This window comes from Pinus tabuliformis, chromosome X, assembly GCF_031772625.1.
Source record: "Pinus tabuliformis cultivar Carrire ecotype Pingquan chromosome X, CPIR1, whole genome shotgun sequence".
NCBI lineage: Eukaryota > Viridiplantae > Streptophyta > Pinopsida > Pinales > Pinaceae > Pinus > Pinus tabuliformis.
Window position 1 is genome coordinate 571,502,013 of NC_142308.1, and position 27,845 is coordinate 571,529,857.

The 27,845-nt window shown below is 36.2% G+C and overlaps 1 protein-coding gene across 1 annotated transcript in view; it reads left to right on the plus strand.

The window, feature by feature from the left end:
* The window catches only part of LOC149141301 (uncharacterized), a 46,106-nt gene extending 26,111 nt beyond the window's left edge, over nt 1–19,995 (plus strand). The window contains exon 2 of the mRNA XM_089451207.1: nt 19,948–19,995. Coding sequence (XP_089307333.1) covers nt 19,948–19,995 — 48 coding nt within the window. The remainder of the gene's footprint in view (nt 1–19,947) is intronic.
* The last annotated feature ends 7,850 nt before the right edge of the window (nt 19,996–27,845 follow it).

The window sequence follows — 27,845 nt, forward strand, 5'->3', positions numbered from 1 at the left end:
TATTTTTCTATGCATGTCCCCAACAAGTTCAAGGTATAAGGAGTTGGGACTCTAACTTCTTGATTCCTTTCAACGTCATCTTGATTAACCTTGACGACTTCCCATGGTGGAAGAAAATAAAGACAAGGGAGCAAGAGATCCTATTAAACTGATACTTGAAGAAGCCCTCGAGCGACAAAGGAATGACATGCTGGATAATTTTTTCCAGATCCTTCAACGAATGCCAATAGGAAACACATCTTCATCAAGTAGCCACTTTTGAGGCACCACCCACCTTAAGGTACAAGTTAATTTTGATATTCCTATATTTGAAGGTTAGATAGATGCGGATGCTCTAGATAAATGGTTAAATTTGCTAGAAGGCTATTTTCTAGTCATTAATTTTTCTGACATAGAAAATATTACCTTTGCTCCTTAAGGTCTCTCCCCATGTCAAGGATTGCTGGTAAACGTATTATGAGAAAAGGACCACAGGAAAATCCTCGCTATTTTCAATCGCACCCACTTGGGACTCTTTTAAAGATGTTGTTAAGGAATAATATTACCTTGTTGGAATTTATGAAGACCAAAACATAAGATGGACCACACTACGACATGAAAGAGCAATCAATGCTAGAGTTCACAAATATCTTTCATAACTTACACACTAAGCTAGGTATCAAAGACTTTGAGTGACATCTAGTGCTCAAGTACCATGATTGTTTGCACAGGTACATCCAGACATAAATGGAGTTCCTATACATCTCATTTCTTGGTGAAACATACTGATATGATGTCAAAATTAAGTAGATATTTAAACACAAGAAGCGAGAGTTTGGATTGTGAACCTTTCACAGCAAAAGCAGTGCAAGGACATCCCTAAAATGCAGAACAATGGATAGAGTAGGGATAGACCACCCCAATAAAACCTATCAAAGTTGCAAACCAAGAATGGTAATTGGAAGATAAAGAAGAACATGAGAAAGAGGTGTGAGTTACACAAGATCCCCATTCATAGCATCAATGAATGCCACACAAAGTAGTCGTTGGTGGCTGAGCTAAAATATTCATAATCAGATGCAAGTTTTGTCTCTGAACCATACCTAGAAAAGGGGAAAAAATTCATTGATGCAGAACCCAGTGCTATCGTTTCCACTGCCAAGGTATAGCAAAATGAGCCTGAATATCAAGAGGAACGTGAATGCCTCTTCCACTCACAGATGTGGGTGAAGGGTGCTCCACTATGTTTCATTGTTGATAGCGGGAGAAAAAAAAACTTATCTCAGCAAAGGTCATTAAGTGGTTAGGCTTGCCAACAACACCACACCTGCATCCATACACCATCAGGTGGCTCCATCAATGGCGAGATCTTTGCTTTAGTTAACAATGTTACCTTCCCTACAACATCAAACCTTTCATGAACAAGGTATTGTGTGATGTTTCACCCCTTGAAGTTTATGATGTTTAGTTAGGCCAACCATATTTGTGGAAGTGACATGTTGTGTATCAGTCTATACCTCGTAGTGTTATTATTAATATGGGTAGATGAGTATACAAAATACAAGAGGTAGCCCCACCTACAGCGATTTCTTTGATCTCTGTTAACCAATGCAGTAAATCATCTCACAGACTGGGAAATTTGTCTTCCTCCTTATTCACTCTCAAATCCATGGGAATATTGTGACCACATCCATGGCCTCCACACAGGGCTCCTCCAAGCAGCAACAACAAGTGAATAAGATCATGGAAAAGTATATAGAAACCTTCTCCTCACCCACGAAGGTACCTTTGAACTATCATGTCAAGCATTCAATTGACCTAACCCCTGACGCACCACTTCCTAATCAGCCAATTGACTATCATGTTCTCATGGAGAATGAGGAAATCAAGAGATAGATTCAAGAGATATCCCAAAAATTGCACATCCAACCAAATTCCTCACATTGTGGAATCCCAATTTTACTTGAGTAAAAGAAAGGTGGGATGTGGCAACTTTGAATTAATTATCAAGCCCTGAACAAAATCACAGTCAGGAATTGGTAGCTGATTCCACGTATTGACAACGTTCTTGACCAACTCAAGGGAGGAAATTATTTTAGTAAGATTGACTTGAAGTCCATCTACCACCAAGTCCCAATAGAAACAATTGGTGTGTTGAAGGCTACTTTCAAGTCCAAAGAGGGTATTTTTGAACGGTTGGACCTTTTTGTCTGACAAATTCCCTAGCAAATTTCATGATAATGATGGATGATATCTTGTAGCCATTAACCAACCCATTCATGATTGTATATTTGGATCCTCATCTTCGATAAAAGTTGGGAAGAACAATTGCAACATATTCAACATGTCCTCCACACTCTGTGACATCACAAGTTATGTGCTAACTTGGAAAAATGATCTTTCGACGTGGACAAGGTCCAATAACTGGGCTACATTATTGATAAACAAGGAGTGCATGTGGATCCGGCCAAGATCCAATTCATTCAGGATTGGCAGACCTTGACGAATTTAACAAAGTTTCGTAGCTTCTTCAGGCTTTCTAACTTCTACCAAATATTTGTGTGGGGATTCTCCTATATCGGTTAGCCCTTAAGTCAAGTAACCAAGGGTGGAGAAAAAGAAAAAAAATGGTTTAAATCACAAAAAAAGGTGTTCAATGAGCTGAAACATTGCCTTTGCTCTGCACCAGTCCTCACCCTGCCAGACCTACAAAAACCATTTGAGATTGATACATATGCCTCTGATTATGCTATTGGTGAAGTAATAATTCAATAAGCACATTTGGTAGCTTAACATAAAGAAACACTCTTTGATATTGTCTAGAGACACCCCACCTATGATGAGGAAATGTATTCCATCATGTAGTCCTCCCGGTAATGGAAACATTATATTCTAGGGAAGGAGAATATCATCCACACCAATCACATGCCTTTTCAATTTATGTAGACACAAGGAAGGTTACAGAATGAATGCCATTAGAAATGGTCCACATACCTATAATAATTACATTTGAACATCAAATAAAATAAGGGTAGCATCAATCATGTTGTATATTTCCTCAGTCAACCCCTAGTTGTGGCACTAACCTTAGGTATCAACTCTTGTGTGCATGATACATCTGATTGGCCATAACCAAACAACAATGACTCAAATTTTCTACCACATACCAGAAGTTGACGAGAGGAAATAAAGTTTTATACTTCCTTCTCCAAGATGCATCGTTATGCTACCTAGGATGCCTTTGTGTTCTTTCAAGTGAACATGCCAAGTTGAATCAGGAGGTACATTACAGTCAAATAGAAGGGAACTTTAGTGTGGAGAATATAGTGACAATAATACAAAAATATCTTTATTGGATGAAACTTCGAAAATATGTTGGAAATTATATCAGGTCATGCACCGCCTACGCCATTGCCAAAAACAACCATTAATAAGTAAGGCTTGTACACCCCTCTACCTACTCCTAACCAGCCTTGGGAATCCATATCAGTGGACTATATGCTTTTCCTTCCTACTACCAAGCATGGTAATTATTGTGTGTTTTTGGTCATTGATATATTTTCCAAGATGGTCATTTTAATTGCCTACAAGAAGAGTATCACAATAAAAGCCACTTCCAATATTTTCTTCAAACATGTATTTCTTCAAACATGTATGAGTACATTTTGTTATTCTACAGACCATCATATCATATCAGGATAACAGGTTCCTAAGCACATTTTGGTTGACCCTTTGGTCATTGTTGCACACCCATCGCACCAAATCAACTACCTTCCAATCCCAAATTGATGGCCAGATAGAGGTTGTCAACAAGATGATCTTGCACATTTTGTGCATGTACAACTCCAAGCATCCACACACATGGGATGGGATTCTCCCTTATATTCAACACAACTACAATGGATTTCTACATAGCTCAAATGTCCACATCCCCTTTGAGGTGGGCATGGGATTTCAACCATTACGTCCCATCAATGTCGCACTGCACTTTGCAACTACACATGTCAAATATGCACATGTTCAATCTAAAGCCGACAAAGCTACCAAGTTTATTGAAAAATTCAAAACATTGATCAGAAATTCCATGATATCTTGGAAAAATCCAATGTTAATTACAAACAACACCATGATAAGCATCGGGTGTCACATAAGTTTCGGGTGGGAAACAAGGTTTGGTTACATTTGCAGATGGAATGCCTTGTAGGGGCCCATCAGAAGATTTAGCCACTCCATTATGGACCTTACACCATCACCAAGGTTTTGGGAGACAATGAATTTGAACTAATTATTCCCCCCTTTGTTATCCTACACCAAGTGTTCAATGTGGACTATATTGAATCATAATCCACCTTTGTTGGACACATTACAAATCACAAAGTAGCTGACACCGACAAAGCTCAACCTAGATTACATTGAATAGTCCAAAATTGATCAGATCAGGGACACACAAATTAAGAGCACTCACCAATAGAGGATCCATCTGTATCAGGTTGTTAAAGAAGGTTATCTTCTGCACCAAGGAAAATGGCTCACCAGGGACCAGGTTCAACACAAGTTTCCTAATCTAATGAAGGCACTCAATGCAATGGAGATCATTGCTTCCTAAGGGGGGAGGATTAATATAGGTGGATATTGGTGGCCACCCACCTATTCACCTAACTCATAGCACAAATTCCTATTTTGCAGCATAATTTCCTATTTTAGCAGTTTCTATTTTTGGCAGTTTTTAAGCCCTAAACTTTTGGAGCCATTTGATTCCCTAAACGACGTTTTTTTGGGAAAATAGGTTAACGATATTACAAATATTGTAAATTGTAGAAAAATGTACTCTTTGGATAGACCTTTCCAATGGGATATCATGCACACCAAATGGAGATCATATGCCAAAGTTGTGACCCCAGGAAGTTGACGTTCCAAGTTACCCCATTGGCGCTTCATCTCCTAAGGTTAGGTTTTTGGATGTTTAGGGTTTTCTTATTGATTCCTAATGATAAAAAGGCCTCGTAGCCTCATTTTAATACAGTTTAGGAAGATGCATAGCCATCACATCTTTTCTCAAAGATAAGCTACCACCGTTGAGCTAGTTTGCTTTCATTCTACTTGTATATAATTTTCAACATTTTCCATTATTTAATTGAAGTCAATTTTTGTCGTACATATTTGATTTTGGTTAGTAATATATATTTCATTTTTTTCCCTTCATAAAATCATATCTTCATGTTTAGCAACTAGTTATGGCATTAGAAATTTCTGGCTATTACTATCCCATCGAGAGAAAGGTTGTAGGTGAGGCTGAAAGGCCACTATCGAATTTGGATTATGCAATAAGACCCCAAATTGATTAGAAAATGAGGTAATTGATAAATAAGATTTAAATATTTAAGAAAAATAATTAAAAAAAAAAAGTAAATATATCTCTATTGTATAACTATAAGAACATATGGTGGCTCTAGGTTTATATACAGATCGATGAAGTGTAGATTTAACCCAGAAAATGATGTTCCATTTGTTGTTCATGTTTGGATTGAATTCATATTTTCCTATTCACTGTTGGAATGAAGACACCTGTAGGAACATTGGAAATGTTATGGGTGGCTATATCGATTGGGAAGAACCATGAGAAGCTATTCAATCTTGTGCTAGGATTTGTGTAGAAGTGGACCTTGATAAGGGACTCTTGACAAAAATAAATCTATAGCTAGAAAATTGGACTCATTTTTAGGAAGTGTATTATTATCAAGTACCATTTAAATGTAGGAACTTTCATGAGTATGGGAATTCTGCTCAAAAATTCCCAAAAGAAAAAGAAATATAGAAAAATAATAAGGAAGGAGAATAATTGCAGCAACCAAAAATAAGAAAGAGTGCCCCCTCATAAAATACATCCATAAGGACATAAGAAGGAAATGAATTCAGAGCTAAATTTTCCCTCTCTAAAGAAATCAACTACCAAAGGTGAATAATTCTCCCCTAACAAGAATAAAGGTTTGGTAGGGAACAAATTTGATGCCCTAAATCAAGAAAATGAAGAAGGGGGAATCTCGATCAACTGCACCAAGAGATACAGTTGGTCAACTTGCAATGCACAAGTTCGAAGGGGTTAAATGACATGCCTCCTCTCGAAGATGTTCTGACTAATGAAAATTTTTAGTTAAGAAGGAAGATGTTGCATCAGAAGCAGAAGAGGTATTTCAATCCCATAGAAACACTAGGAACCATCAAGGATCTTTTATTTATGGATTTGGAGACATAAAGCAGAGGGTGAAAAGGTAATTTGTGAAAAAACACATAAGAAAGTTGGTTGCCACACTAATAGAGATGTTAGAAATGTACATGCAGAGAAGGATAAAGAGCTAGGCTCTCAAAGGTCATTAGAAGTGGTATTTCAAACAATCTCTAAACAAACTCAAGAGAAGTACTCGGGGGTAGAAAAAGAATCCACATCTGCCAAAAAGGAGAAAAAGAAGGAAGGATATTTTGCACATACAAAAAAGGTTGAAGGTGAATGCCTCTTCCTATCCATCCTTTTCAAAAGTGTTAAATAAAAACTCATGTTTCTCTCCTCCTTTGGAAAGAGGTAGGAAAGAACGCAAAGAAATAAAATTCAACTCCTAGAAATCTCTAGGGTTCTTTGAATTACCGGGAATATCTTTTCATAATTCTTGATTATGGTATGTTTTGTATCAATTTGTGTAAAGGACTCCGAGATGTAATTTCACCTCTTGTCAATTAGTGTTTTTTGTAAATTTTGTCAAAATTTGTAAGTCTTTTGTTGTGTTTATGCATATAGGCATAATGGTTTAAATATCAAAGAAATCATGCTTTTTGATCCACTGGGCATTCCAAGGAGTCATGTGTGTGAATCAGATAGATGAAATAACCCATTTTTTAATGTAATTGTTGCATCTACAATGTAGATTTTTATAAATATAATATGCATGTTTTGATTTAAAAAAATAATAATAAGAACTTATAAATACTTTAGGTCGAAAAACAAAGTAATAATAATTCAATGATGAATTGAATGTTATATACTATGACATGGTAGATATAATATATTTTCCTTCATTATGTGCCATCCATCCCATATCATGGCCTTTTACATTGCATTCATAGACAACATAAGGTTCATGTTGTCTAGGGTGGAATTAATATGTGAGTGAAGGTGATAGCCTTAACTTTGTCTCATTAAAAAGTTAAGGTTGGCCAAATAAAACATTATAATTGCCTTCACAAATGTGTTTTCACATAGCTTTTCTCCAATAAAGATAATGTCTAGTGTGTCAAAAGGGGGTTTTGCTATCCAAATATTAATATACTTGTCTCTCATACTATACAAAGGCCTTATACCATGAAAATAAAAATAAATTCTCTTAGTAAATTCCACCGTAAACCAAATTCATATTAAAGGGATATTGTGAAATGTATGAGTGTTAAACTATGTGAATAATATCCACCAATAATATACCATAGTATCAAAGAGCATCTCACAACCATAAATTTAAAACATCAATACATATCAAAGCTCCATCAACCAAAGATAAGTAACCATGAAGAGGGAACCAAATAACACACACAGTCACTATCCAACCAAGGAGAAGTGAGACTTTCCCTCTCAAATATCTCCATCAAATGATGTGATGCCATGAAGAGATAAAGGGCTCCATTAAGATGTATCCCCCAAGTCAATCCAATACTCAAGAGTAGTAGTGGAAAGTCTCCATCAATGTGATGAAAATCGCAAGATGGAACCTCATACAATATAAATTGTAACACCTTGAACCAATAAAGATGTCGGTGGAAACATACCTTGCAAGTGGAGAGCAAGTTCAATAAACACATAGAAAATTTCCCGACTCTTTGTCGTTGGAATTATAGTTGGAGACATTTTTTCCAATCAACCTATCAACTTGTCAAGTCCCTATAATACTAGTGATTCCCCCATTACTATTTTCATTGTAGCCCTTAGTGTTATTGTTGTGCCCCTATTGTCCCCATATTGTTATTATTGTGACCCCTTAAACTCCTATATATAGAAAGGAGGTTTTTTCATTTGTATCATCCAATAATTGTTATTTGTGTAATGTAAAGGAGGTTTTCCCCTCGAAGAGGATGATTCTGAAGTCGTTGATCTATATTTTCTATCTTTTTGTGAGCTGGTTTCTTAACATTTGGCATCAGAGCTTTGGATTCTAGGGTTTCGTTGCTCCAAACAGGTCATTGTGGAATTTTCGCTATAAATTTTTCTCGACGAAGTTTCAGAAGCTAAAACAAAACATCATTTGAGCCAAAATCATTCTGAACCTCGGGTCTGAATTTCAGATCTTGTCTCTCTATATTTTCAAAGATATGATATGAGGAAGTTAGGGTTTTTGCAAACTCCCGAATTACATTCCAAACAGGTGACCTTGGGAAAATTGTCATAACTTTCTCTCTGAGCATCATATTGCAATGTCGTAAGAAGTTACAGAAATATGACAGTTTGTAGTTTTATGTGTATCTTTTTCAGATCCGAAGGTCAAAACAATGACACGTGGCACGTCATACAAGTTCATTCTACTAAAAAATTATATAACTAGGTCATCTTGGGAGATTGGGAATAATTCCTTCTTGGAGAATCCAATTTTGATCAGACTGGTGGAATTGGAAAGATGACTCAGAGAGCTACCATAGGAAGAAATTTCAGACCTTGGAGGTTAGCAATTACAGAGATACAACAGATTCAATATTGAGGTTCTACAAAGCTAAAAAATGTGTGTAGTTATTTTTAAATTTTGCATAAGTTTGGGTTGAAAAATTATTTTGAAGTTCAAAGGGCATAGTGAAGAATAATTATCATTAATTGATACCCCGAAGAAAGAAAATGGAAACACTTAGTAAGCAACCACAAAGCTCTAGCATGACTCATGAAGAAGAGGAAGAAATGCAACATGATATATCAAAATTACGAGACCAAGTGCAACAAATTTCACTCTCACAAAAGGTAATATAATCTAAGATTGATGGTTTAAAGAAAGGCATGTAAGCTAAGATGAATGGCATGGAAGCTAAGATGGATGACGTGGAAGCTAAGTTGAATGGAATGGATGCTAAGATGGATGGTATAGAACAAAAACTAAAAGGCGACATGGAAAATTTGAAGATAGATTTGACTAAGTTGCTACAAGAAATTTTTACTAATGGTGAAAGGGTAGTAAAGGAAACTCATGATGAGAACAAAATAAATGTTAATCATGATTTCATAGAATCTAATGTTGGATTGAAGACCCGCCATGTTCCAAATATCGATATGAGTAAGTTTGATGGCAAGGATCTCGTAACATGGATATTACAGATGGAGCAATATTTCGATCTCCATAATGTGCAAAACACACAAAAGGTACACATTGCAACTTTATATTTGGAACCAAATCAGTTTGTATCGTATCGATGGCTTTGATCTCATAAACAAATTTTCACTTGGGTAATTTTTACGAAGAAATGATAGCACATTATGAGGACACAAAAAGCAACACTTTTTTTAGCCAATTGATAAACCTCAAACAAAAGGGTTCAATGATGGAGCATATTGAGGACTTCCAAAAATTGAATATAAGGGTAAAAGATATTCCAGAGGAGCATAGGATTGATGTATTCATAGGAATTTTAAAGGATAACATCCACCATGAGGTTCGCCTTTGGGAACCTGACTCATTGGAGAAGGCATTCAGGTTGGCAAGAAAAATGGAAAGCAAAATTATGGCAACAAGGAAGCCTACCACTCACAACTATAAGGATGGAAGTGTTGTTTCCCCTAGCCTTCCACAACCTACAAGGTTAACACCCCAACAATTGGAAGAAAAAAGAGCAAAAGGGTTTTATTACAGTTGTGATAGCAAATACACTAAAGGTCATAAGTGTTTTGAGAAGAAATTATTTTGCATAGATTGTGAAGAGGAGGAAGAAAAGGAACAAGAAACGTCAAAGAAGAGGATATACACTAGGAACAAACCCTAGAGAAAGAAGAAATGAATCCGACCATGTCTTGTAATGCATTGGCCGAAATTACCACTCATCAAACTACCAAGATAGAAGAAATATCACGAAGAAAAAGGTATTAGTGTTGATTGATTTGGGCAATACCCATAATTTTATTCATTGTAAGATAGCCAAGGAATTGAATTGCTTCCTATATCTAGCACCAGAGTGTCAAGTGATGGTTGCAAGTGGAGGAACCATAAATTTCTCTGGAAAGTGCCATAATATCAAGCTATCCATGGGAGAATATGTATTGAATATCCAAAGTGATTTCCATTCCAATGGGTGGTGTTGATTTTGTACTAGTAGTCCAATGGCTACAATCCTTGGGTACAATAGCTTTTAATTTTCAAGAACTTTTCATGAAAGTTTCTTTAGAAGGAAAGGAAGTGGAATTAAGAGGTATCGCAGGGAAACTAGGAAAGATAATCAGCTTTAATGGAATGACAAAGCTTCTAAAGAAAGAACAACGAGGCGTAATTACACAATTATGTTCACCAAAGGTTCCCACATCGAAATCATCTATTTCTCCAGATCTCCAAAAGGTCTTGGACACTCATTCCAAGGTATTTGAGACTCCCAAAGGTCTCCCACCTATTTGTGATCATGATCATGCTATTCATTTGATTCCAGGAAGCATTCCTCCAAACATCAGGCCTTACAGATATCCCTATGCCCAAAAGAGTGAAATTGAACATATGTTTGCATAAATGCTAGAGGCTAGTATAATTCAACCTAGTCAAAGTTCTATCTCTGCTCCAGTAGTGTTGGTGCACAAGAAGGATGGATCATGGCACATGTGTCTGGATTATAGGGAGTTCAACAAGCTCACTATTAAAGATAAATTTCCCATTCATGTCATTGATAAATTATTGGATGAATTGCATGGATCAATTTACTTCAAGGATATTCATTCAGGATATCATCAAATCAGAATGAAGGCTGAAGATATTCCGAAAATAACATTTAGAACTCATGAGGATTATTATGAATTTTTGGTGATGCCTTTGGCCTTACCATTGCACCTTCTACATTTCAAGGTTTGATGAATTCCATTTTCAAACCCTTCCTTAGAAAATTTGTGTTAGTATTTTTTGATATACTAATCTATAGAAAGTCTTGGAAGGATCATGTTCAACATGTTGACAGGGTGCTCAAACTATTGGAGGAGAAACAACTATATGCAAGAAGCTCCAAATGTTTCTTTGGAGTATAGGAGGTGGAATATCTGGGTCATATTGTATCTCATGAAGGTGTTAAGGTAGACCCTAGAAAAATTAAAGCCATTAAGGAATGGAAATTACCCACAACCATTAAGCATCTGCGAGGATTTCTTAGGTTGGCAGGGTATTATTGCAAGTTTGTTAAGAATTATGGGAGAATAACAGCACCTCTAACAACATTATTGAAGAAAGATGCATTTTTATGGGCTCTAGAAGAAACGAAGGCCTTTGAACATCTTAAAGAGGAAATGTGCCAAGCGCTGGTCATAGCTACGCCGAACTTCACAAAAACCTTTATTGTGGAATGTGATGCCTCAGGAAATGGAATTGGTGTTGTTTTAATGCAAGAAGAAAGACCCATTGCTTTTGAAAGTCATCCAATCAAAGGAAAGTATTTACACAAAGCTATTTATGAGAAGGAAATGTTGGCAATACTACATGCACTTAAGAAATGGAGACCCTACCTAATGGGAAGACACTTCAAGGTAAAAATGGATCATGGTAGTCTTAAATACTTTTTAGAACAAAGATTATCTTCAAAAGAACAACAAAAATGGGTCACAAAGATGTTGGGTTATGACTTTGAAATCATCTACAAAAAAGGGAAGCAAAATGTTGCGGCATATGCTCTCAAGAAAGGATGAGGATGTGGAAGAATTGCTTTGTTCCATTTCTATTATCCAACTAGATTGGATAAACGAAGCAAGGGATGAATAGAAGAATGACGAAGAAGTGTGGGCACTCATTCAAAAGATACAACAAGATCCTTGTACATCTGATACATTTAGCTAGAAAAATGATTCGTTATGGTACAAAGATCGCTTATACCTATGTTAGAATTCCCATCTCAAACAGAAGATTCTTATGGAATTGCACGCCTCTCCCTTAGGAGGGCACTCGAGATTTTTAAAAAATTACCGCAGGGTTTAGAAGGATTTTTTTTTGGATGGCCTTAAATCTAGTATTCAAAAGTTTATGGCGGAATGTTTGGTTGCCAACAAAATAAAGTTGAAACAATTAAGACCTCAGGTCTATTACAACCTTTATCCATCCCAAGTCAATGTTGGGAGGAGGTTTCAATGGATTTTATCACAGGTTTTCCCAAGTGCAAAGTAAAGAGTGTCATCATGGTGGTAGTTGACAGACTTACCAAGTATGCACACTTTTGTGCATTATGTCATCCATTTAAAGCTAGTACAGTTTCTATTGCATTTATGGAAACAATTCAAAAGCTACATGGAAACCCAAAGATTATTATAAGTGACAAAGATCCCATTTTCAGTAGAAATTTTTGGATAGAATTATTTTCTTGTCTTGGTACTCAGTTAGCTCATAGATCATCTTATCATCCTCAATCTGATGGGCAAACTGAGATAGTAAACAAATGTTTGGAAGGATATCTTTGTTACTTTGTATCTGATAAACAAACATAATGGGTCAAATGGTTGCCTCTGGCTAAATGGTGGTATAACACTTCCCTCCATACTACAATAAAAATGACCCCATTTATGGCACTTTATGGATATCACCCACCGTCCATCACATCATATTTAAGAGAAAATTATAAGGTTCAACATCGAGAATCAACAAAAATTTATCCAACTCTTAAAATATAACCTAACTTTGGCACAAAATAGAATGAAACAACAAGTAGATCAACATCGCAGTGAAAGAAGTTTTGATGTAGGTGACTGCGTATTTCTATGGCTACAACCATATAAACAAATGTCCCTCAAGTAAGCTAAGAAGGATAATAAATTATCACCAAAGTATTATGGTCCGTACAAAGTGTTGCAAAATATTGGTACCATGGCATACAAATTGGAGCTTTCTGCAGCTTCCCGAGTGCACCCAGTTTTCCATGTTTCATGCTTATAGAAGGTTATTGGTGACAAGCTCCCAGTTCAAACAATATTGCCAGAACTTGATGAGGAAGGAAAAATCATATTGGAACCTGAACAAGTCACAGAAACAAGAACTCTACAGCTACGAAATCGATCAATTTCGTAGTATCTCATCAAGTGGAAGAACTTACCCGCTGAAGATTCCACATGGGAGGATGATAATTTTATACAGAAGCATCCAGAACTACTCAAGCGTTGAGGACAACACGTTTTTGAAGGAGAGGGGAATGTTAGGTACCTATAATACTAGTGATTCTCCTATTACTATTGTCATTGTAGCCCTTAGTGTTATTTTTGTGCCCCTATTGTCCCCATATTGTTATTATTGTGCCCCATAGAAGCCCACTATTATTATTGTTGTGCCCTTATATTATTATTTTTATGTTGGCTTTGATTATATTGTGACCCCTTAGACTCCTATATATAGAAAGGAGGTTTTGTCATTTGTATCATCCAAGAATTGTTCGTTTGTGTAATGTAAAGGAGGTTGCCCCGTCGAAGAGGCTAATTCTGAAGTCGTTGATCTATCTTTTCTATCTTTTTGTGAGAATTTCACAACCATAAATTTAAAACATCAATACATATCAAAGATCTATCAACCAAAGATAAGTAACCATGAAGAGGGAACCAAATAACACACACAATCACTATCCAACAAGGGAGAAGTGAGACTTTCCTTCTCAAATATCTCCATCAAATGGTGTGATGCCATGAAGAGATAAAGGGATCCATTAAGATGTATCCCCCAAGTCAATCCAATGCTCAAGAGTATTAGTGGCAATTCTCCATTAATGTGATGAAAATTGCAAGATGGAACCTCATACAATATAAATTGTAACACCTTGAACCAATAAAGGTATTGGTGGAAACATACCTTGCAAGTGGAGAGCAAGTTCAATAAACACATAGAAAATTCCCTGACTCTTTGTCGTTGGAATTATAGTTGGAGAAAGTTTTTCCAATCAACCTATCAACTCCTATCTTTCTTTGTGCCATGCCCCTACACCATTAATGCATTTATTTGGATCCAACATCAAGCAAGGTTCTCACAAATTCCTCTTATTGTGGTCCACCTTTTAATCATTGATTAGGAGCTTGTTTGGACACTAATGAAAATATTTGGAATGCCTTACCTACACCATATTTTTGCTTTGGAACATTGTCATACAATGTTTGAAACTTATGCTAGAAAGGTTTATTCTTTCCCCACTTGCTCAATTGAAGGTTTTGGGCAATGGTGAGTCTAACTTCCCCATTCTTATCTCCCAAGGATATTTGTCGTATGACTTAGAGTTGGGGATATTCACATTATAATGTAATAGTAGGTAAGTTACAATTTTTATCCCTCTGTAATCTACATAATTTATCACAAAATTTCCATATACACAAATTATATGGAAGACAGTGATTAAATTTATTTAGGAATGTATAGATAAATAATATAAATTAGGAGATGAACCTGACGATCCCGGCTATATGGCATCAAGAATGGTCTAATTATATCAATGCACTCTCGGAAGCTTATATTCAGATACAGGACAGGGAGGATGAATTAGTCTAGGTTATATCTCAACATGGTAATTACACTCCTAAAGCATGATATCCCTTTATATTCGTTGATCATGAACCCAAGATCACTGTTTAGTGGTGGCATCCATTATAGAAGTTAAAAAGCCCACCCAAATCCAAGTTGTTTATGTGGTGCCTGCTCCGCAACAAATCCCCTACATGGGATATCCTACAGCGTCACTCCTTTCAAGGTCCCACTTGGTACGTTCTTTGTAGACGTAGTTCAAAATTTATTGATCATTTATTTTTGCACTACGATATTGTGACACAATTATGGAATAAGATATATCAATCGATGGAAATTTCATATAGATGGTCAGGAGACATTGTTTGCAATTCATGGGAATCCTGATGGAACAAGGTCCACCCTTCAAAACTTCGCAACCTTCCCCTGTTGGCATGTTGGAGTATATGGATTGCTCGAAATAACCTCATCTTCCATCTCCAACAATTTACTTCCACTCTCTCCAATCTTGCACTTTATTTTTCACTACTATGCATATGGTTTATCCAATAATTGATCCATATCATCGTTTGCCATTAAAACAACACAATGGGAAGTGCCAATAGTGTGTGCACCATAGAGCACAACTAGTGTTTGATATTTTAACCTTTGCTCGCAAAATAAGACACCATAGAACACAACTAGTATTTGACATTTCAACCTTTGCTCGCAAAAGAGGACTTCAATGGCTCCAAGTGTGCTTAGAGGGGAGGAAGGTTTGTCAATGGCACATTGAGAATGGGCACAACCCCATCTTTCTATCTTGTAGAAACTCTCCATTACAACCCGTCCTCCCAACTACGATTTTTCATTTGTCCATCATCAAAATGTTTGCATTTCATTGGCTTATGAAATACATGCCATGCTTCAATTTCCATCTTTTACAGTGTTGTAAACAAGTATCCTATCTCTTTACAATGGCAAGAAATGGCATATTACATTAGGAGTGGGTTTTTTTTCCCATAGTTAGTGCACGACATGTGAAGGTAGTCTAGGCTCAAATAATCTTGATAAAAAAGGGTAATAGAGGGGGAACCATAGATGAAGTTATACATTACTATATAGGATCCACAATTCTAAGCAGAGCTCAATGGTTGGGTATTATCCAAACATTGAGGGTGACTACTGACTTTGTTGTGGTCAATGTAAGCTTTTTATTTTAACAATGCTAGATTAAGAATGGATACAACCCCATCCCTCCTGTTATCACTCCTTCAGAACTCCAAGGCTGAGGAAGAGTCCAGTTGAGGTAACCACAGACCAATATTTTGACTTGGTAGCTAGCCCTACCAAGACGGAGAGGGCTCTCTCCAAAGAATCACAGCCAAGAGGGCTGGATGGATTAGGGTTTTAGGCTAGGTATAAAGTTTAGAGGGTTGTTTTGATTTGATTTGATGGGGTTGATGGATGAGGATTAGGTCAAAGAAGCTAGGTTAGGGAAAATAAGATGTGATTGCAGACATTCAAAGGGGAAAGATAGGCAGAAGGCTTAACACTTAAAAGGTGATTTGGTGAGATGGTTTAAGACTGATGAGGAGTTGGGAAGGGAATACGAGATGTATTCTTCCTAAACTAAAGAAAAAATGGACAAATGATGATAACTTTCCCAAAACAGAGCATGAGCAAACATGTATTTTGCCTATCAACTTGAAAATTATAATATAACAAACATGAAATGGTCTATGAACTTAAAAAAAATCATATAAATGATAACGAAGAAGAAACAATTCTAAACATTCATACCACATGTATCCCAAATAAATAGTTGCAAGTCATCTATTAAAACTGGCCAAATTCTAATACAATAGTGTCTCTGCTCAATACTACAACATCCAACTGAGCCCCACCTTTGAAAAGAGTGAAGAAAGGGAAGATATAGACATCAAAAAAACCTTCTCTCATCCTCAGTTGTCGAATCCTTGAGTTGAGGAAGAGATCCACAAAAATCTAAACTGATACCTAGAGTAGAGGGAGGTCCAAGTGACTCCCCCCTAATTACATTGAAACTGATTCATTTGACTTGATGATAACTTTTACCTAATGAATCTACCCCTAGGGAACTTGTCCACATCATTATTACATTTACCATCCTTAATTACATAGGTGAAAACATCATTTTCTGAAATAAAATTCAAAATTACAGTGAAAATTCAAAAATATCAGTGAATGGTCAAGTGCGCCATTTTTCTGTCAAGTGTGACCTCACAGTGTCAAGTGCGCCCTCCCTGTTGCAAGCTGATTTTGACTGGGTTGTAGGTGTCCAAATCAAGCTCAAGATGGCTTGTTGGAAATCCCTTCAAGTTCGCTTTATGAATATGCCTCCAGTTTTCAAAATGAAGGTGATTTGACCCCTCAAAAATTCATTCTCCCAAGATTGCTCTGTGTGCAATGCCTAGGCCAAAATTGAGGTAGAAACATGATTTTTTCTTTTTTTTGCCATTTTCGCCTGCTAATTTTGCAAACTAAGACTGGCAAAGTGGTTTTCTTATATGTATTTCCAATCTGGCATCTAGTGATGGTATCCATTTGCTCAAAATGTGCCCCAAAAAAGTGGCGTTTGACCATGTTGTTGATATAACACTGTCCAAGAACACATAAAAAAAGACAGGAATTGCAAAAATGAGCCAAAATGCTTCAAAATTGGTGAAGTGGTTGATGATGGTATGGCTAGGCTTGGAGTGAAGCCTCTACAAGTATATCAAGTTTCTTTTTCTCTTCTTGGTGAGTTAGGGCTTCAATCTTTGCATTTTTGCCTTAAGCTTTTCCCTTGCATTTCTTTCTCTTTTGGCATAGTGTTTTTCCATCTTTCTCTGAATGTCATTTTTTTGATTGGCCTTGTCTAGGAGCTTATCTAAATGTTGATTTACCTTGTCAAGCCAATGCTCCCGGTTCTCGTTAATCATGATGGAAAACTTCTCATTCCATGTGAGATGATTTACACGTTCAGCCTCCTTTTGTCTCTCTAGTTCTAGAGCTCTTTTCAGCCCTCTAGTCCTAGGTCTGCTTTTTGTTTCTTGCTCTTGTTCAGGTTCACCATATATTCCATAGGTCTCATCAAGCAATGCCTTGCCTTTCATTTCTTCTCTTTGCCTTGATGATCTAAACCTCCATGGCATCATGTTTGGCTTGAAGATGTTGGTTTTCTTTCCCATAATACGAAATAATATATTTGGACCTCTCTATTTTGGTCTAGAGCTCCCTGATAAGTGCATCTTTTTCCTTGATGACAATGTTAGTGTCCTCATTGTCATCATGCTCATCTAAGTCAACCAAATCAAAATCCTTCTCTGTCTCATGGAGGTCCTCCTCCTCATGTCGAATCTTTGTCTCTGTCATATTTTCTTTGCCTTTGTGTTCCTGCTTTGTTGGTGTAGAAGGCAAGGCCCCGCCCACAATCTGTGGGGAAAGCACCTACTATGGCCTCTCTGATAAGTGTGTGTTGCCCTTTTAGGCTTGATGACCTCAACCTGTTTAGTTTGCTACAGCTCACCGATCTCATCTCTGCTAGGTGACTCAATGTGCTCATGAAATGGTGATGATGGAGGTGATGGTGAAGGAGATTGATCTGATGATGATGCATGATCTATGAGCTAAGATGGAGGAATGGATGTGTAAGGATAATATGATAAAGGCACATTTTGAACATTTTGAATAGATGGATCAGTGGATATGGGATTGGCTATGAAGGTACTCCATGCAATGTTCAGTTCATTGAGATGATAGAGGACTATGATTTTGATGAGGGAATGATGGAAAAGACTTTTCATTTGATGTTCATAGTCTCTTTTCTGGACAATAAATGCCATCTTATCAATGCTCCAGAAAAGGTAGTAGGGTATGTTGAGCATCTTTACCCTAGTGAAATGCATTAAGAGCTGGATGTGATAGGAATAAAGTCTAGAAAATCTACCTTCGCATGAAAAGTATTTCATGATAATCTTCATCATTGGGGCATATCTGTCTAGGAGGTAAGAAAAAGGAAAAAACCTCTTTTTCTCATTCTTGTACCTTGGTTTTATGAAAGGCTCATAGTAATGTTTCTCCAATTCACTTTGCTTGAACCATTTCTCCCCAACATTTGGGATCCTGGTGGCAGCTGATATAATGGTAGTGGATATGGTAAAAGTGACACCAGCTAGAGTAACTTGGTTGTCATGGAGGTTAGATATGAAAATTCTAGTCAACATGGCATGGTGTTGGACTTTTTGAATTTTCTCACAGAATTCATAACAGCCAACATTTTTTAAACATGTCACAGCCATAGGAGATGCCAAGAGTTCCTTGATATCTGTTGGCTCAAATCTGAGTACTCTCCCCCCTTTGTGTGGTCTCTTCACCTCTGTTTCTTCGCCTTCACTGTATGGTCTGTTTTAATGTCAAAACCCTAGGGAGGTATGATGTTGGTGGAATGTGGTTTTTAGGAATAAGGAATGGGAAATGGAAATTGAAGGAGATGGGGTTAGGGATTTACGAAATGGGGGAGGGGACAGGGAGTAATAATATGGTGGTATTTAGGATGGGGAAATTATTTACAGGTTAGGGGTTGTAAGCCTAGGTAGTTGTAGCACCTAGGGCTTAGGGTATTGGGATAAATGGTTTAGAGTATTGGGATAAAGGGTTTAGGGAAAGGGAATTGTAATGAGGGAAGGGTGTGAAAGTGTAGGGGAATGCAATTTGGAAATTGAGAGTGTAATGGTGATTTGAGGGAGATACCAAGGTTTGAAATGAGTAAAACACCAAATCTTTAATGAAACCTCAAAATACCATAAGAGATTACTATAGGAGGAAGAATAATGCTATATTTATCTATCACTCACTTGCTGGAGGTTGAAGACAACGTTGTTGAAGCTTTGGAGGCAATTTGGTGAAGTCTGGAAGAGTTTCTGGCTTTTCTGGGCAAGTGAGTAGCGCTAGAAGGAAGTGCACCCTCTCTTTGGGAAGTATGTAACGCCAGAAGGAAGTGCGCAATGCCAAAAGGAAGTGTGTAGCGCCAAAAGGAAGTGCACCCTCTCTTTGGCAAGTGTGTAGCGCTTGCTCTAATTTTGCAATTTCGCCCAGGATCTTGAGAAATGCTCTCTTGGGGTTTGCTCAATCGATGGTAGGAGACAAATGAAGTTGAATTTGATGCTATGAAGGCTCTTATACTTGAGTGAATTTGATTTTTTGATTTTAAAACCCACTTTCTAATGTTTCAATTCACCTTTGAAAACTTTGCTAATTACCCTTTACACTTTGATTTTCTTCTTTGCAGATTGATGATGTTGGAGTTTGGCACTCTTTATATTTGACTTTGCTTTGATGAAGTTGGCATATAGAGTTTGAGTTGGAAGCTTAGGAACAATACTTATTACATATAGTGAACATAAAATTACATAAAAAATAAAAATAAATTACATCTCTTTTTTGAATGAAATTACACTTTGGTATGAAAATCATATTTTGAAACCAAAATTACAACTTTCGAAACCATGCTTACATGTTTGGAAATCCTCTTTAAATGAAAAATGGATATTATTGGTGTTCACTCTCATACTTTTGCTGGCCATCATGCAGTGAAATGGTGTTTTATTGGACCTTGGAACAATGAAACCTAATGACCTAATGGGACCTTGAATGACCAGACTCCATGTTGACTTGATCGACATAAAGACATGATGAAATGAGCTTTTATGATTGATGTATGCTCAGTAAGACATGAAGGTGGGCCAGCAAGTATTGACTTTTGAGGGAGAGTGAGGTTTTTTACTAGGGCTACCATGAATGAGTGAATTTTTGAATGAGGACTTAAGTGGAATGACAAAAAATTCTGAGTGAGACCCTAATATGAATATGAAAAGAGGAGTTTTGATCACTGATGGCAGTGTGCAAATACTGACTCTAACACCTCCATATTATGGGAACTCTCCCTCATGTCCCCCATCTTTGGTTGCAACCTAAGGTAGTTTTGGACAAATGTGTCATCTTTATTAGTGCACGATCTAGGAAGTTTTAATCCAATGGAAAGATAGACAACTTATGCAAACCAACAAAAATTTTCCACCATTTTGCTCATGTCCAACATTGAGTAAGGAAAATTTTAGGGGTTAATATTGACAGGTTCGCTAATTTCTCTTGTTTTTTCCCAAAAAAACATTTGTCAATTTCATTTTTTTCTAAAAATTACTACCCCAAATTTTTTAGTATAAAATTATTTTACCTTAAAAATCGCCAAAAATTTATAAAGGCCATATGTAAAATCATTAGAAATTTGAATATTTTTAAAAAAGTTGCACTAAATAGTTTACAATTTGCATATTAAACGTTATAAAATTCACCAAGATCTTAACTTTAAGATAAATTTCCATTCTTAAAATTCCCCCCAAAATCAATGTTGTTTTGTAAGGGGGAGTGTGTATTAGGGTCCCACTAATTGATCATCATCCTTGTTAAATAAATTCCACTAGAAAGTAAAGTGACATGATAAAGTAAAATGACAAATCAATAAATACAATTAGCCAACCTCATTAATAAAAGCCCAATAAATGGTTAAAGTTTTGATTAAGAATAAAAGTTACATTATCCATTATTGAATAACATTGCATTTAATTCTAAATATTAATAAAGAATTAATTATTATTATTAAACTCAGTTTTGTTTATCTTAATCTACTTTATAGACGAAATGGAATATTTCAGACATCTTTTTTGGGTGGTAAATTCGTTTATGCATTGGAAAATACATTTTAAATAACAAAAAATATCATTTTTTTTTTCAGACATCTTTTTTGGGTGGTAAATTCATTTATGCATTCGAAAATACATTTTATATGACAAAAAATCTCATTTTTTCTTGAAATTGTTTTAGGCCTGAGGCGGGACAGCCAGGAGTGTTGGATACAGAGCAAATTTGACAACTCTATAACTTTGATTTACAAAAGTCCTTAACAAATTTTATCAAAATATTACCAAAACTTCCATAATTTTCAAAGCAAAAAAATCTAATTAAATTACGCTATATTATAGTGAAAAAATCTCCTTTATCTATGAATTATACTACACCCTCTCCCTTAATTACATTTTATTCAGCAAACCAAATGTTTGAAGTTAGAAATTTTTGAATGGAGGTATTTATTTATGTTCTCCAGCCTAAAAGGCCAACCAGGGTCATATCATGTAAAACAATTTGGAATGGGATTTAAATAAAGGATAAATTGCAGTGTCACGTGGCATCAGTTGATTTGTCCGCATCATCTTCGTCAGTACCTTATCTTTCCTCTGCATAGAACGGTTTGCACGGACTCGATACGTCGTTTGAAAATCTGAATAGCATTATTGGGTCAAGAATCTAGGGGTATTTTCGTACTGTGCACGATATATAATAAATTAAATAAAGTCCTTCCTATCGAGTACCCAGCCGTTTTGTCGGTCCTATCGACTTCAGGGTTGCACGACACGTGTCATTATTAATTTATTTCCTTCATAGGCTCGTACCACACGTAATATTATAAATTTGGAAAAGTATTAAGCACGATGTAATAAGAGTGATGAGAATTTTACAGTTGGTTAATTATAGTGTAGATATTTCTGGAATAACAGTGTGTAATATGTGTGATTTGTTAGACTTTTTGGATGATGATCACTTTATCTATCATCACGGACCATGTTACACAATGTTATCTTGAAAATATCTATAACTATATAATAAGGAATGATTAGCTAATTATTTTTATATTTGATTTATTTGATAATAATAAAATGATATTTTGACTTACGAGCATTGACTCATCGCAAACCCAGGCCCTATGAAGAATTAGCTGCCCTAAAACCGGACACTTGAAGCCTTGCTGAGGATCGAACAATCAATATTCTTCGTTTCGCCACTGCAGGGGGAGATCTTCGAACCTGAGGTACTGATAATTGGCCATGATTCATTGAGGAAAAGGGTACGATTGGTTAGGAAGGGAAGGGGAGGCGATCAAACCCGCTTGTGGGCCCCTTTCTCAATAGGGGGGCGCTAACGTCACTACACGCAACCTTCGATGGTACGATTAGACGTCCTTTTACGGCGCGCGTCCGGTCATCGGATGACCTCCCGCGCTTCGGGACATGCATGAACTGTCTCCAGCCATGGAAACACATATATATCACCTTAATGTGTGATGTTTGAATGGATCCTCTTTGGTAAATGTTTTTATCTGCTGCAATTGCAAGAAAGAATGTCATTTGAGTTTAACTTGATTGTAGATTTTGGGAATATTTCTGAATGGAATGTTTGAATGGATCCTCCTTGGTAGTGTTTTCTTCAAATGCAAGAAAGAATGTCAGTGGAGTTTAACTTGATTGTAGATTTTGGGAATATTTTTGAATAGAATAACCGTTCATGGCACCAATACATGTGATCACTGTGTTAAAAGAAAAACAAAACAACCCTGTAGTTGAATAGTGCGAAATAATTTTCTTATCTTTTTTTTTATTACAAATTTTGAAAATATTTTAAAATCTGACAAATAACAACTAGGTCAAATAATTAACTTTGCTTGGAACAATTAACCATTACCATCGTTTTAGATAGAACACTAAAAAAATTCCATTCAAATCTTTAATAAAACACCCCCAAGAAAATCCATCCATTCAAACCTTAGGAAGGTGGGTTTATATATATATATATATATATATATTCCTGGATGGAATGTAGCAAACAAACACACAGAACCAACCAAATGGAGTTCAAACCTCGTAATGCGCGACTTGCAGCCTGCATGAACTACAGCCATCGACTGCTCCGTGGAGCAATTGGATTTTACAATATAAACAAAAGGGGGAACATCGTTGTGACTGGTTCCATTCGTTTTTAAAGAGACCTGACGTGTTTTTTGGAATTATATATAACTACAATTAACCAATGAATATATCATCAAAATAAGTCAAAAATATAACAGTGAAATACACATCACTGAATTTATCCATAGCGTCCCAATATGCGCAGAAGAAGCGATGAGCGTCCAATCAGTAACAGGGCGACCGTCCTTGTTTCCTGTTGGACTTTTGATGGAGGGCTCCTTAACTGTGGGATTAAAGATAAATCAATGGTGGAGAATCCCTCCTGGAATTTTAGTGCAGACTTGGGTATGGGTGCTTCTCCAATCCATATCACTTTAAAAGTAGAACTCGTGAAAATTTTGTTTACTTAAAACTACTGCTGCTGATGGTCAAATAATTCAATGGAAGCTTTTGGGATTCAGAGTTTTTCACATAATCAAAATGGTGTTTTGGTTTTTTTTTTATGGTGGTCATTTTTTTTTTCGGAAGTTGGAGTTGTATTTTGTACCCTAATTTAATACTAATTGAAGTTTGAATAGGGTATATATTTGAATGTGATATCACATGGAAAAAATTAAACTCACTAAATCTATTTTTAATTCAAGCTTTTTTAGGGGAAGGATTTCTGTTGCTTTGGTTTGCTTTACTCTCTGCTTCCATATTTTTGGTATGAGGAAGGTAAACCAGAGGCATATAATTTTTTCAATGTTTTTCTCAGGGTGTAGGTAAGTAGAAACTCATTAAATCTAGTTTTAATGTCTTTGACCTTTATTAAATTAGTTTTGATGTCTTTGCTTCATGGGATATCTATGTTACCGAATTTTATTGTCTCTAACACTAGTGATCTCTTGTTTCCCAATTCAATAGTCAAGTTTAAGTAGGATTAGCTCTTCTTCTGGGGAGACTTAAATTTGACTATTGAATGGAGAAACAGAGAGAACACACGAGTTGGAGATATCAAAGTAAATTTGACTACACATAGTATCACATGGGTTGGAGACATCGAAGCGGATTTAATACCGATGGAGACATCAATGTTGATTTAATACATGTTACTCCTTGCCTAGACCATGAGAAAATATTAAGAAAACTATATGCATAGTTTCTTACTTTCCTTGGACCAAAGAGGGGAAAACCAAAGCAATAGGTACCTTTCCTCAGGAAAGGCTTGAATTATAAGTGGATTTGGTAAAAAAATTAAATTATATTTGTGAACTGACAACTTTTGAATAATTGTTTCGGTGTAGTATAGTATCAAATTCGAATTTGAACTTGGTAACTATATCCTTAAGTAATTGGAGTCCCCAGAAGAAAAAAGCAATAGATTGATAGGCAAGCAACCCTATTGATCCAACTCATGGGATGGATACATCTTTGAAGTATGGTTAATTGGGTAATATGCTAAAATCAGATTAGTTTACTTCTCTAGTAGTCGGTGGTGAAACACAACGTGCATAGAAGCGTTAGAACAAATCAGACTTCATGGATAATTTAGCCTAATGGAAAGAATTATGGCAATTTTTGAATTTTTTTTACCCGTTACGCTTAATTTGGTAACTATGGTTTGAACAATTGGAGTCTTTTTTATTAATAACTAGGAAAACCACAAATTTAATAAATATGGATGATATAATCAACATCATTTCCTCCTTTTAGAATTAATGGTCCTAACACTGGTTTTATAAATTCATGAATTAACATGACGTCATTTGTTACTTGACATACTTATTCACATGATGAAATACCATCCATATGTAGAGGAGACGATGAAAAATGTATCGCCTATTAAAAGAATAATAATAATATGTCAATTTTCAATAAAGGGGATGCATATCTGTGTAATTAAAATGATGCAAGAAGAAAAATATTTATAGAGCAACCCACACATAAACCATACACATAATTTAACTTAGAAAAATGAAAAACACCATTTAATAATAGATCTATTATTATCCTTGGCTTAAATGCAACCAAGTTGACCACTCTCACCTTGGTCAAGTGAATCTTCCTTTTGGCTCAACTCTCACCCATTACAATGGGAAATCCCCAAGCCGTTAAAGACTTTAATTACATGTAATACCATAGGTTTAATACCATGGGCCACCAATAAAAAGTGCATGAAAGCATCACTATTATCTAACAACCTTGATTAAATCTACGTAAATAAGCCCTAAATCTATTTATGCATTAAAAAAAGACATTTTAATTAAAAATCACAATCTTACACCTCTCTAAGGTAGCTCCTAAGAAATTTTGGAGGCAGATTCTGACTAGGAAGACTAAAGATAACAATAAAATTTCTCTTCACGATTGGAATTCCTATCTTAAAAAGCTTTATGAATCTCCAAATGTCATGGATAATTTGGAAACCCTGCTCACAATGAAAGAAGTTTTCTCTTTAGAAGACATTAAGTTTGGGGTTAATCGCCTCGCTAATGGAAAATCTAAGGACATTGAAGGTTACCAGGCGGAAATCTTAAAAACTAGTGCTCCTGTCCTCATCCCCCACATCCACAAGCTTTTCAATCAAGCAGTCAAGCAAGGGTTCCCTAAACCTTGGACTGAGAACCTCATTATCCCTATTTTTAAAAGTGGGGATACAAGTAACCCCTCTAATTATCGGACTATTATGATCAACCCTCTCTTAGCCAAGTTATATGGTAGTATTTTGGAAAAGAAGTTAAGCATATGGCTTGAAAGTGAAGGTAAGCGGGCTAAAGGCCAAGCAGGTTTCAAAAGGCATCACTCAACAATAGGCCACCTCGTTACGCTTAGGATCATTGCGGAGGAATGTCGTAATGATAAATCCAATTTATTTTGTTACTTTGTGGACTTTAGAAAGGCTTTTGATATGGTTCCTAGATACAACCTTTGGAATAGATTAGAAGAGCTAAAGGTTCCTCTCAAGTTACGAGCTGCCGCTATAAGGTTATATGAGAATGTAATTGCCAAGCTCAAGAGCAATGAGGGGTGGTCGAAAGATATTAAGTGTAACATCGGAGTTAAACAAGGTTTCCCCCTCTCCCCTACCCTATTTGGCATTTACATCGATAAGCTCGAAGGCTATTTAGAGGAAGCAGGATGTGATGGCACGATCTTAGCTGGGATAGTCATCATCCTTCTTCTCTATGCTGACGATATTGTTCTTTTGGCAAGGTGCCCATCTGATCTTGATAAGCAAATCAGGCTTCTTAAGGATTTCTGCTCTACCATGGGTATGACTGTTAACACTGACAAAACAAAAGTTATGATTATCAAATCCAAGAAGGACACTTACGCTAATTTTATGTATGACAATAATAACTTGGAGGAAGTGTATTCTTACAAGTACCTAGGAATTGATATTCATCACAAGCTCAACTGGAACTAGAGCATTGAGAAAAGGATTAATGGGGGGTGGAAAGCTTATTTTGTTCTTGAAAATAATTGTAAAACAACAAACCTTGTAATGTGGGATAAAAAGAAGTTCCTCTTTGAAACTTTAGTCAGTCCTGTTATCTTATATGGCTGTGAGGTTTGGGGTTGTAGCATCTCTAGAGGATCATGGAGAAAGATTGAGCAAATCCAGAAGTGTTTTATAACTTATAACCTGAAAATTAAAAGTAATACACCCTATCCTATTCTCCTTATAGAAGCAGGTATTTCCCCTATTGAGAGCCTAGCTATGATTAGGTTTCTGTTGTACAAACACAAACTCAATAACATAGACGATCATAGACTTCCTAAGCTAGCTTTAAATTCCAGCCAAAACCACCTAAGGCTCAATCGGGGCTGGCATAAAGACACAAGGGCCTGGTTAAACTATTTGGAGATCAACGAGAATGATGCATTGCAAAACATAGATAACATTAAAGATATTGTTACTTCTAAGTTCAAATAAGAAATGTGGTGTGAGAAAGATTTAGCGGCTAAAAGAAAATTAAGTTATTATAAGAAGGTCATCAACCCCACCCTAGAAGATCAAAAGTATCTCTCTATTTTAACTAGCTCAAAGAAGAAAATTAATATAGCAAAGATTAGAACGAATTCTCATGAGCTCCATAGTGAAACAGGTCGTTAGGCAGTTCCTAAAACGCCATGGATGGAAAGGATCTGCCATATATGTGAGAATAGGAACATCGAGGATGAAAACCACTTCCTCTTAGAGTGCCCCACGTACAACCACATTAGATCTCAGTTTCACAATCTTTGTTACAATACTGACCTTCCTAGCCTTTTTGAGCATAGGAATAAAATCTTAAATCAAAATAAATAATTTGTTTCTTTAGGTCCGATAGACCAATGTTTGGTCTTAACGGATGTTAACCATCATCATCATCATCATTGCTAAAATTTCTATAATTAAATTCAC